Genomic DNA, 13308 nt, shown 5'->3' on the forward strand with positions numbered 1-13308 from the left:
TTGAGAAACAGCAATAATGGAACTTGATCCTTGCATATGTAAGCTCTTCCAAAACTTCAACCATGTTTGTTGATAAATTTAAACTTTTCCAAAACTTCAACTCATCCTTACAAGCTATAATGCTATAGAAAAAGAATGAAGTTAAGGTAACAAAGCATTGTTGTGCTCAATTCTCTAGTGGAAATAAGTATCAAAACGAAGTCTAGTGTGATGTCAGTCCAATGGACGCATGGACGCTTATGGCAATATGATTGTTAAACTCACCACGACGAATACAAAAATATTTATTGCTTCATCAAGGATGGACTAAAAATTATATTAACTCCATTAAAGCCATAAGACCATCCAAAGAGACAAGGATCCCTATGCCCGGCTTAAACAAAGCTTATCAACTGTCAAGCCTCATACACCTTTTATCAATTTGTAAGAAGAATGAAGTATCTTCACCTTTACCCAAGGATGTCAAACCCATAGTTGAGGAATTCTATAAAGTTGTACCTAATGAGATACCCCATAGACTGCCACCAATGCGAGATATTCAATATGCCATCAATCTCAACCCTAGTTCTGTAATTCCAAATAAGCTTGCTTATCGCATGAGTCTATAAGACCATAAAGACTTACAATGCCAAATCAAACCATTTCAAACTGCTTTTGGGGAAAGGCCCGGTAAGAGAAAATGTTAGCCCTATGCTGTTCTTGCTTTATTAGTTCTAAAAAAAAAAACATGGCATATGTGCATTAATCGTTGTGCTGTGAACAAAATCACCATCAAGTATCATTTTCTCATTCTTGCCAATTGCATTGTACTATTATCTTCTCCAAAATCGATCTGTGTAGTGCTTATCACTAAATTCCAATGCAACTTGGAGATGAATGGAAAACTGCCTTTAAAACTCGTGACAGGTCATTTAAAGGGACGGTTGTGCCATTTGGTCTCTCTAATGCACCAAGCACCTTTGTGCATCTAATAAACTAGGTATTCCACCATTTTATTGGAAAGTTTGTTATAGTTTATTTTACGACATTTTGGTGTATAGTATAAGCCACAAAGACCATTTGAAACATTTACAACATATCTTTGAAGTACTTTAAGAGCAAAAGACGTTTGCTAACTTAAAAAAGTGAAAATTTATGACAAACAAAGTTATTTTCCTAGGATTTGTTTTTTCGAGCCAAGGAATTGAAATGGACCAAAGCAAAGTTGATGTTTCATGGATTAACCTCCTTTCACTAGCATTTCATCAAAAATTTAGTTCTGTTGCTACTCCACTTACTGAATGCTTCAAGCAAGATAGTTTTATATAGAGTATCAAGGCATAACATAATTTTGAGGAACCAAAAGAAAAGATTACTAAGGTTCTCGTGCTTGCACTTCTAAACCTCAATTTGCTATTTGAAGTTGATTGTGATGCCTTAAATGTAGGTATAAGTGTTGTTATTTCTCAAGAAAGACAGCCAATTGCCTTTTTTAGTGAGAAACTAAATAATGTAAAATTGAAATACTCAATGTATGATAAAGAATTTGTTGGCTCCATTAGTTTTTGATGATAATAAAACATTCCCACTCATTTATATTTAACTATACTACTTGAGTGTGCCTGATGAAAATGTATGTCAGTAATAAATTAATCACTAGAAAACAAAAAACAAAACTCAGTAGAATAAGGAGTTACAAATAAGCCACAAAGCAAAAGCCTTTTAGTCAAATAATCAAAGGAGCTAGTAAGCTAAAATTCAAAAATAAAGTTAGCCAGTTCAAAGACAGAGAAGACTTAGTCGACTAAGAAGCATGGTTAGTCAACTATGAGCTTACTACCAAAGACTTCAATTACAAGACAGAGAGAACTTAATCGACTAAGAAGCTTGGCTAGTCAATTAAAAGTTTACTGCTAGAGGATTCAATTATAAGACAGAGAAGACTTAATCAACTAAGAAGCATGGTTAGTCATCTAAGAGCACTTTGACTAAAAATTTGAATTTGAATGCTAGAAGATAAACTACTATCTAAAACTAACTCCAAACTATTTCCAACAGTTTGAAGCTATCAAACATCCATCAGAGTTAGTTTTTCAAGTATAAAAGACACCCCAAATGACTAAGAACTAGATTAGATGCTTCTAACATGAAAAAGAGCTCAAAGATAGCAAAAACTCTCTCAACTCTTCTTGCTTTTCACTTTAATCTTTGTAATAAAGTTTAGCATTTCATCTTGTACCATTCAAATCAGGTTAGTGATCATATGTACTTTCTTATATCTTTATTTCTTAATTACTTAGAGTGTCAGAGTCACTCTAAGGGGATTAATCAAGATTGAGTTAGCTTGATCAATGCTATAGGTTCGAACTCAGCCTAAGAAAACTTAGATTTGGGTTTTGATTGATCTTAGGAAAAACTATTGTTAAAGGTTGTGACTGAGCTTATGAAAAGCCATTATAAAAGCTTGGTGGAAGCTTGAGAATTCCACTAATTATAGTGATTTAGTTTAAAAAATCTTTGATTGGAAGATCAAGGTAGTGGATGTACGTCAAAAAAACCAAACCACTATAAATCTTTGTGCATTGTCTACCTTTTCTTATTTTTCATTTCATTCTTCTTTAAATCATTCATTCATCCAGCATTTAACTTCTCATCATTAACCTTTAACTAGCCCTCAATTAGAAGTCAAGTTTAATGACATTCAAAAAGTGTTGTTCACCCCCCTCCAGCACACATGTTTGGGACCAACAGAATTTTATGTTTTTATTCGAGCCATGGACCATTGGAGTCACTATTTGTTGCTAAAAGAATTCATCTTGTATTTTGACCACAAAGCCCTCAAACACCTTTACTCTTAACCCAAGCTTAATCATCGACATATAGCTTGAAGAAACTCACTTCAAGCCTTTCAAATTCTCCTCAAGCACAAGTCAGGTACAAAACAAGGTAGCTGATGCCTTAATCATTATCGTACTCCCTCTCACCTCATAATTGAAGGTTTGTTAGCTTTGACGTTATGAAAGAATTATACGAGAAAGATCTTGAATTTGGTAAGCTATAGAAGTCCAGCTCTCAATATTCTTATCAACAATTTCACTAGCAACAAGGTTATCTTTTCAAAGGCAACTAACGGTGCACCCCTCAATAATCTCCACGCCAATCTATTATTTGGAAAGCTCATAATGGAAGGTTAGTTAAACACTTTGGAAGCGACAAAACATTGGCTCTTGTGAGAAAAAATTTTTATTGGTCCAAGTTGTACCAAGATATCATCCAACATATTCAAAGGTGACGAATTTGCCATAATGCTAAGCTTTGAAACCAAAACAATGGTATGTATAAACTATTACCCATTCCTAAAGCTCCTTAGGTAGATGTGAGTATGGATTTTGTTTTAGGTTTGCCACGAACCCAAAGGCAAAAGGACTTTGTAATGGTGGTCGTCAATAGATTTTCCAAAATGGCTCATTTTGTGTCATGCTATAAAATAGATGATGTTTTTAACATACTTGACTTGTACTTCAAAGAATTTGTACATCTCCATAAGATTCCAAAAACCATCACTTCAAATCTATATGTGAAGTTCATGGGTCATTCTCACAAATTCTCAAAAGAAAAATGGGGACTCATTTGCTATTCAGTTAAACAAGTCACCTGTAGATAGATGGTCAAACAAAAGTAGTCAACAAAAGTTTGAGAAACTTATTACGAAGCTTTGTGGACAAACATATTCATCAATGGGATCTTGTGTTAGCACAAGCAAAATTCTCTTACAACAATTCTGTTAGCCAAACCATTAGAAGATGTCCATTTGAAATGGTGCATAGAAAATGCCCCCTAGTCTTTTGGACCTTCCTCCATTACCAACTACTCGTAAATTTAGTGCCAATGCTAAAGAATGTGTTAAAAAAATCAAGAACTCCATGAAAAAGTTTGAGAGAAGATTATTCGTCAAACTGTTAGATACCAAAAGAAAGTCAACAAGCACAAAAAGCCAGCTAGTTTTAAAGAATGGAACTTAATGTGGATTCACTTAAGGAAAGAATGTTTTACCAAGTCTCATGCAAAACTATCTCCTTGAGCTAATGGACCATCTCGAGTCTTGGAATGTAATAATGAGAATGCTAACAAAATTGAGCTTCCTATAGATTATGAAGTTTCTTCTACCGTCAATATAGCTAGTCTCTCTTCTTAATATGGGGAACATAAAGAAAACATGGGTCTTGAAAGCGATTCTTATCCAATCTAGAGAAAATGATACAAGAGTATATTATTAGACTATTATTATCTATATCCCATATAGAAATTATAGGATAAAATAAAAGTTTTAGTTTATTTGTTGTCTCACATGGGAAATAAAATAATAGTTTTAGTTTACATAGGAAAAATAAAAAGGCTCTCTTCCCTATGAATAATTATATGTCCCCTTAGTGGATTAAGTGTTGGGCATTAAGTTGAAAATAAAAAAAGAATTTTTTTTTTTAAATGTGTAGTGCTAATTCCCTCCAAACTCTTTTCAAAAGAGCAAAAGGTTCTAACGTCCTTGGTTTAACCGACCAACCAACAAAGGTGGTAGTTTGGCCATTTTTCACTTTAGTGGGTTTTGAACCCTACCAAGATTGGTGTTCTCACGACGTCTCGATGTCACTTAATTTTAAATAATATCTCTTATATTAATCTTTTTTAATAATTTGAATGAATCAAAAGAAAGGAGAGTCTAACTATTACAATAATGTGATTGTTGGTATATGCCCTTGAGCCAATTAGATTGGTTAAAGAATATATATTATCATTTAACGCATATTTAATCATATAATTTTATGTGATAAAGGTTTTCCTTCATGTTACTATAATAATAAGGAGTTTTTAAGTACTAATTGGATGAAGACCATTAAAACATAAAGGCCTTGTAAGAGAATTATAAAGTTGTTATAATTATGAGATCACTACGCATCAAAGCCATGTTCCTAAAATTGTTCCTGGTCATTGTATTGTCAAGACAAGGCATTGACAATGCTCAAAGACTAGTACATGTTAAGCCACCTTACTTGAGAAGTAAACAATCGATCTTATAGATCGAAATATATGGGACACTTGAGGACAACATGTAGGTACTTGTTAAAGAACAAGTTCACTAAACATGACCCGTTATGAGAACTCCATTTGGCATTTCACTCAAATGTCAATGAAAATGTTCTCATGTAATAGTCATGCAACTAGTTCTTGGACTTGAGACACCAAGTCATCTTGTATGAGGAATGACATATTTTGATTTCACCTCTACGGATTTGGAAGCAACCAAATGCCTAAACAGGGTATTTTTGGGTATGCCATGAAACATGCAAAGGTGAATGAATGGTCATGAAAGGATTCATCGCCCCAAGTGATATGGGGGGATGTATCTCACTTGTTCTCAATTCTTGATTAACTTGCATAAAGTCTTTGGCCAAAGCATGATGAATTTGAGAAATATTAGTTTCCTAAATTCATAAAGTTAGTCATGAATTATGAGAATTAATATGGAATGTCATAAGTAGACACCGAGCCATGCTTAATGACATATCCCGGATATTTGATGAAGGAACCGTATTGCATTAAGAGGCTTATCACTGAAGGGCTTTGTCAAATTCTTTAATTGACTCTCTAACATTTGGATGGTCATGATGTATTGTTAGATGTAGCTCATGATCTATAAATATAAATTAATTATCAAATTGATATTTGATTATCATTTGTATTTATTGTCAACATGCTAGAAGCCTAATGGGTCACACACATTAAGTGACATGGTTGGGATTAAATAAGGATAATTAATTAAGTTATACTTAATTGAAAGAGACCAAAATAAAATGAGAAATTAATTAAGTTCTCAGATACTTAATTAATACAACTGTTGTATTTAGAATAACAAATTAGTTTGGCTATATAAATATGTTATATTAGCAAACTAAAAACTTGAAGCCTCCAACCACTTTTCAGCCATTTCATAAAATAAGAAAAGAAAACTCACTAGTCAGACAAAAATAAAGTTCAACAAGAATTTTGGTCCTTTTGTTTGAGAAACAAAACTCACTAGTACAAGTAAAATCCTACATTGGAGAAAGTCTTATTCAATTAGTGTGTGGATTACTGTTAGAAACCAAACACTTGGGTGACTGAAGATTTGACAAATCCTAAAGATGAAGAAGTAAATATTTTGGATTTAATTGGCTCTTAATTTCGATATCTACAGCAAGATATGTAACTCTTAAACCTATGAATGTTTATGATTAGTTTGAAAGTTATATGAAAAATACAAAGATTGATCTTGTAAGATTCGACTGCTTCTCTGATTAAATATTATTTTATTTTTCCGTTACATTATATATTTTAATTTTTTATTATTTTTCCTGTTTAAGCATGAGGTCAAATCCCAACAGTGATTTCAATTAAAATATATATATATATTCTTAATGCAAGTGGATGAGACTTTGAATGAACTAAAAGGTGATTGAATACATCACAAATCAATAAAATTGAAAAATAACGATCAACCAACGAGTTTGAAAAGAAAGCTCATATAAGGTAGAAATATTGAACGAAACTGTCAAATGCAATTGGATAGAAATAGAAGATAATCCAGCGTAGGAAAATTAAAAAAGACAAAGAAGAAATGAAAGGGAGATGGATGAAGATGATTATCAACACTAGACAGTTTGAAGAAAAACCTTTAAGATAGGGAAATCAAATTAGAGAAAGATTATAATGATACATAGGTTTTAGTGGATTTGCACTTTTATTATATTTATTTTCTTTTCGAACTTCACTTCAACTTTATTAATTTTTATGATAATTGTGATTTAATTACTATTATTTAATTTATGGAATGACCTCATTTTATTACAAAAAAAAATGCTTTTCAAAAAAATTAGTAAGTGTTTATATCTGAAATATTGCCTTAGCAAGTGTTTTTAATACAGTCAATAGTATTTATGTTACCTTAGTGGTGATTTTGATTCGGTGAAGCTCCAAGAAGTTAAACTTTGAGATCAATTGATAGCAAATTAAGTGATCTACAGGCAGGCAAGCTTCAAAGCGTGGGAGCCACATATATCCCCCACAATCCTGGTGACGTCAACACTTTTAACAAGAATGGTAAAAGGTATCAATTGAATGTGATTAGCAGCTATCCAAGATTCCTCCTTGCAAGTTTGATTATGAATTTGTAAGGTTTGTCTCAAATCCAAATGAAGATATCAAATAGGAGGACATGCCAAAAGTCAGTCTGCTCAACTCGGGAAAAGAAGTGGAAGAGATAATACCATTTGCATTTAATATTCTACTCTCTTAATTGTGCAATGAATTTGGACTTTGGAGCTGAGCTCTCAATTACTACTATCTGGTAAACTTTGAGGGAAATAATCCACTCTTGGTTATTTTGTGGTCCAAGAGGAAAAGGCTTTTATTTGCATTGTTTTGAAGGCGGATGCTTTCTGCATGAAGGAGAGGCTGGCAATGCAATACGAGTAATATAGTTTTAAGGGATAAGAGTCCTTTTTGTCAAGTTGCATCAATCAACACCAACTTTCTATTTTTATATCAAGATTTCCATTTTAATCTCCATTATTGGTTATCTTGATCCAAACTGACTTTGTTTTTGATGAGTTCTAATGTCATTTGGGATAACCAATTTTTTAAAAGGAAAAATTGTGTGATTTTGAAGCCTAAGATGCTCTATTCATGACCTAAAAAGCCAAAATCATTAGCCTTGTTACAGTGGCCATCACTAGTTGGGTTGGGTTGGTGAGAAGCAAAGCGGTCTCATCTTTTCAACATCTTCTTAAAACACAATCATATATTTAAGTCCCTATCAATCCTCAAATCCATCCTTAATAAGTGTCTTTCTTTCTCCCTTTTTATATTTTCCACGTACTCTTCCTTGTTCTTATTACAGCTCACATCTTAATTGTGTTAATTTGATAGAATCCTTATCCCTTAACCTGAAGAAAATGGTACTAATATACTTTGGAGGATCAATCCAACTCGCTTTGTGTAATTGTCAAACATTTTTCCCTTCCCCATATGCAATTTATAGATCATTTCTATTTTATTCTATAATCAAATCATTCAATGTGGACATATCATTAATGAGATTATCATCAATAATGTTAATGTTAGTCTCTTTTGGAAGCCAGTAGAGTTATTAGTTAGGGTATTTTGTGATATTTTTATATTTTCTCATTTCATTCTTTTGTTAATTCCATAAACCGAACATGCCCTTAATGTATTACCTTATCACTAGCACCAATTAAGATCAACACGGCCTAACACCCTCTCTTACAACCAATAAAAGAGAGCACCTTTTTTGTTTCCAAATTAGCTATTCAGTTCATCTTTTTGTTCTTAAAAAGACAATGAATATGCTGGCACTATTCCGAATAAGTTCATCTTTGGACATAATTTCCTTTAAAGCAGCTCTAGAAAAATAGCTTCCCATCTGATGATCAAAAATGGCAAAATTTGGCAGGTTGCAACATTGCATATACTCTCCCATCAATATCCCACACCCGCATTACCTAACCAAATGTCGATAGAGAGAAACATTGGGAACTTTGCTAACTATTAAGCCCCCCAGTATAGAAATTGCAAAGCAACCTCTAAGAGATTTTTTTAAAAAAAAAAATTACGTGATTTTTTTTTTGAATGGCAAGAAGCTGTGTTAAATCAAATTTTTTTTATTGAAAATTTCATTCTGCGATTTATCAAACTTAGAATTCCAACCTCTTTCATTATGTTTTTTTTTTTGTCTATTTTCGCCACTCATTACTCGGAATGGTTCCAAATAATAAAAAAAAAATGAAGTTATCAAACTTTTTGTTCTCAAGATTTCTTAGTGATAACTCATAAGAGGGCCATAGGAGTGTGGACTCTTTTTGTTTCTTTCTTTGCTTTTTTGCCTTGCCAATGAGAGAGAGAGAAAACAGCAAAGAAAAAGAGAATATATATATATATATATATATATATACATATATATCCTCAGGGCTTTGAGGTTGGGGTTGGTGGAAATTTTTGACCTTGTAAAAAAAACTAAAGAAATTCAAAACTCCTGTGGAGATATTAGCTTTCGAAATTCTGTTGTCAAAAGCAAAGTATATTTGGTTGCTAGTAAATAATTAATTTTTTATGAACTGGGGGTTCGATTTCATCATTTTTCACTTCTGGGTTTGATTAGAACTTTTCAAACTGTCTTCAAACTTGATTCTTTCAGATTGAATAGGTAAAGATTCTTCATGAGCATAATTATAAAAGAACTATAGAGCAAACTCTTGTCAGATACCATTTTCCTAGTCCAACCCATCAAAAATAAAAATATCTTGAAGCCCCATGAAGATACAAAAGTAATTAAGTTTGGTGAGAACAGCATTCAAGCACATGGAATGTTAGCATTCAAATCCATGTGTTTCCACCATAAAAAATAATCAAAAGAAAGAACAATTGGACAATATTAATTTCAGCCATATGATGCCAGCAGGAACCTGATATTGCAAATCTGTGTACGGCCTTATACTATGAACAAACTTAATTGAAGCAGTAAATTAATCAAGTAATTCTCATATATATTCTTGAAAATTTTAACTAAAAACTTCAACAGTGTCGACTCCTGAATGTGAAAATAGCAGTAGAGGATTCTGTTTAGTCGACAGTCTCCATGCATAAATTGGAAGTAACATATAGAAATATTATACTACTCCAACAGATTTGAACTGAAAATTTCTTTAATATCTTCATTCAACGTTTAATTGTGGAGACTATTTATGAAACTAAGTTAATTGGAGTTCAGCAAAAGAAAGGGTAATGTAATGTTTTTGTTCAGAGCCATGATATGCCGAAAATCTGGTACATGCAAATTAAATAACAAGAAGGTGAAAATAAAAGGTGCGTTTTATCTGTACGTACAGGTTTGGCAGGCTCGTAAGTAATATATTCAGATCATTCACGTTTTTAGGTCAAGGTAGAGACAATTGCTTTTGTTGGCACCGTATCAAAGCACTGAGGCAATGCCCTTTAACATCAGTTCAGGGGCCACACGGCATAAATTAGACTAAAAAGAAACAAAAGCAAAGCTTAGCTGTTCACCCCATTTTAAAACAATCACTGTTTTGAATGAATTGCCTTAGCTTGATGCTAATAGTTTTTATTATATCTACACTAAACTATGATGAGTTGTTAAGGCAGTTGGACAATCATTTCACAACGACCACTCTAGGGTTTACTAGTGAGGCAAAAAGAAGAAAACCAAGAAAGCATCAAAAAAGAAAACCCCAATTCATCACAAGCAAAAAAAATAAAATAATAATACAGTAAATGCCAGTATTAAATATTTAAGTCCAATAAGAAAGGTCTCATTCATGCTATAAATATAAACTCTAGGGTTAGGGCTTGGCCATGGCCTCAGAGTGAAAGCTCTGCCTCTCCTTCCATTTGTTCTCTTTTTGTGTGTGTGTGTTTTATGCCCGTTTCTGATTCTCAGGCATTGAGCAAATCTGACAATTCTAGTTCAGTGTTACAAGGGTCTGGTGTTGAAGGAGGTGATAAGGAAGAATTTGGGGATCGCAGAATGAGGAAGCGACAAGTTGTTGTGAGAAGAGAGGAGCCTCCGAGGAGCACCACCAATTCGTCTTTGACAATTAGAAGCGTGAGATATGGAGAGTGCCAAAAGAATCACGCCGCGGGCGTTGGGGGTTATGCTGTTGATGGGTGCAGAGAGTTCATGGCCAGCGGAGAGGAAGGAACAAGCGCAGCCCTTACTTGCGCTGCCTGCGGCTGCCATAGGAACTTCCATAGAAGGGAAGTAGAAACTGAGGTAGTTTGCGAGTGCTCTTCACCTCCTTCCAATGGAGCATAGTATATTTTATTGAAGGTTTCAATTATGTGATGTATTTGTTGTTGGGTTTTCTGATTGCTGTGGTAAGTTGGTAACTTTTTGATGAGTTTTGTGGAGACATGATATCAGTCATGGACGAAACCTCTTCTCTATATCAATAATTTGTGTTATGTTTCTTTATGAAGGAATGGTTTTTATTACCTTGTTTCTCTATGTTTGAAGAGGTCCAAAGATTTTGTGTTATGTTCTTGATGAAGGAATTAATGGTTTTTCTGTTAATTACACCATAGTGGATTTATGGTCCATGTATTGAACTGTATAAACTATATCGTCTTAAGTTCACTAGCTTAATTATTTGATAGGAAGTACAAGCTGCTTAGAGGTGGGAACAAGATGATAAGGCTAAATTACATTTGGAATATAATTTTTAGCAATTATCTAATTTACTGCTGTATCTGCTTATGCAATTTGCTCTTTTAACCTAAATAATTTTAGTTGTGTGTTGTGTTATATAATTCTATATGCCTTTTGTTTGATGAAATTTGTGATTCCTTTCCATATTAATACATGGTTGGAAAGCAAGGGAACATTCTTCTTTCAATTAAAGCTTGATTAATGAGCTGCACCATCACTTGAACGGTTAATTAAGCATTGGTGACGTTGATAAAAGTACAGTATTATAGCTGCTTTTTATGATTGAGTTATAGCTTTGTTCATGACCTGTAAATTTTCTTCAATTCCTTTGCAACTGATGATGCCAGTATTAAGTTCCAAATTTCATACTACTTTCGATTGTTTGAGGTTTATCATGATTGAAACTCAACTGAAGGCCTGGGCATCATCTCCTGGATGATATTTATTGATGCCAGTAAGTTTTTTCACCAAACCATTTGCAGTGTTATCTTCTGATGCTCAGGGCAAAAATCCATGGAATATTTCCTAAATGTGGAAGTCTAATCTGTGTGGTAGGATCACTTTGTATTTAAGTTCACAGGCCCACATATCTAATCACTAATGGAATATTTCCTAATGTGGTCTAATCTGCTGGTTGTTAATGATGGGAAATTTTCTTAGTGATGTACTAAAAAGGCAATTAAAGCTTAAATTAGCCACTTGAGTTTAAGTTAAGTGATAAAAGGTTGATGTTTGGGTAAAAATTTTAAGTTCGAATTGTAACCTTATCTTCTTAAATACCATAATTAAGAAGGTGTAATTAAAATTATAAACTGTTTACTGTTGTTCAACATTATTCATTGATTCAACAGCAACAAAAGCAAAGATTGTTAAAGATGATAGAATATTAATCAACTTTTAGCTCTGTAGGCTTTATATACTCCTTTTAGTCGGTATTATTTTATTGTAGTTTACTTTAGAATATATATATATATATTCTTTTGTTTGGAACATGCATTTAGAAATCATAAAAGAAAAACATCATAAAAACTTTGTTTTTCCACATTTATCTACAAATATCCCTACTAGTACAAGCTAGATATGTACAATAATAAATAGAAAGCAATTCAAGAATGATTAATATCTCCGAACTCTTTCTTTTCATAAAAGGAAAAACGTAGACTCGTCATCATCAAAGGCTTAGATGTATATTTGACATGTGAAGAAAACAGATTTTTTTTCTTTAAGTTAGGCAGTGAGTATGGGGGAGCTATCCTTCGGGTAGATGTCAATTCAAAAAATATCCCAAGTCGATGCATAATTTGAGCTTAAAAATACTTTAAGAAATGCAATGAAGGAAGAGTTCGTCAGGCCTGTACCACGATAACCATTGCATGAATAAGGTTATCAAATTAATGAGTCATTTTTTTCTAGGAATGGAATGCTTTTCCATTCAGAAGTAGCTTGTATTTTTGTTTCTTTTTTCTTTGGAGTGCTTGCTACTTATTTCAGCAATTATTTGATTTCAACAAGATCTTTAATGTTTTCATAATTGAGAACAAGATCTTCTCTATGTTTCCTTGATTGAATTCTAATAGAACTCCACAGCAAAAGAATCAAAACTTTTCTTTTCATAGGCAAAGAGAAATTTTTATTATTAAAAAGATAGCAGAAAATAAGTCCTTCTATCCTAAGCTAAGAAAAAGCAAAACAACGTCACAAAAGTAGAGATAAAAAGGGATAGCTGTTATTCGGGTATCTGTGAGTACCCAACCCCATAACATAAGAATATATTATAAAATGGTTAAAAAATCCTAGTGCAGAGGATCCCAACTTTGGTTAACTTGTTCACAATGGTGTTTGACTCTCTAAATATATATTTGAATGACAAGTCAATAATTTTGCATTTGAGACTCTCAATGTGGTTCAAGATATATTTCATACACCAAGAAACTTTGGAATGAAAGTCTACCCAAAGAATAGCATTACTTAAACTGCTTTTGATAGCAAGAGAGTGAGATGAGATGTTGTTGAAAATAAATAAAGAGTTGTCTCTTCATATGAAAAGTTAT

The 13308-nt window shown here is 32.9% G+C and overlaps 1 protein-coding gene across 1 annotated transcript; it reads left to right on the forward strand.

The window, feature by feature from the left end:
* Positions 1-10232: 10232 nt before the first annotated feature.
* LOC110426687 (mini zinc finger protein 2-like) lies at positions 10233-11043 on the forward strand. The gene has a single exon (XM_021441969.2). It carries the CDS (start codon positions 10469-10471, stop codon positions 10862-10864), a length of 396 nt encoding a protein of 131 aa, XP_021297644.1. The 5' UTR covers positions 10233-10468; the 3' UTR covers positions 10865-11043.
* The last annotated feature ends 2265 nt before the right edge of the window (positions 11044-13308 follow it).

This window comes from Theobroma umbraticum, unplaced genomic scaffold (assembly GCF_002168275.2).
Source record: "Theobroma umbraticum cultivar Fairchild unplaced genomic scaffold, ASM216827v3 scaffold_12.0, whole genome shotgun sequence".
Taxonomy (NCBI): domain Eukaryota; kingdom Viridiplantae; phylum Streptophyta; class Magnoliopsida; order Malvales; family Malvaceae; genus Theobroma; species Theobroma umbraticum.

Coding starts and splice junctions, on each gene's coding strand:
- LOC110426687 (XM_021441969.2), top strand. CDS start 10,469: ATGCCCGTTTCTGATTCTCAGGCATTGAGCAAATCTGACAATTCTAGT.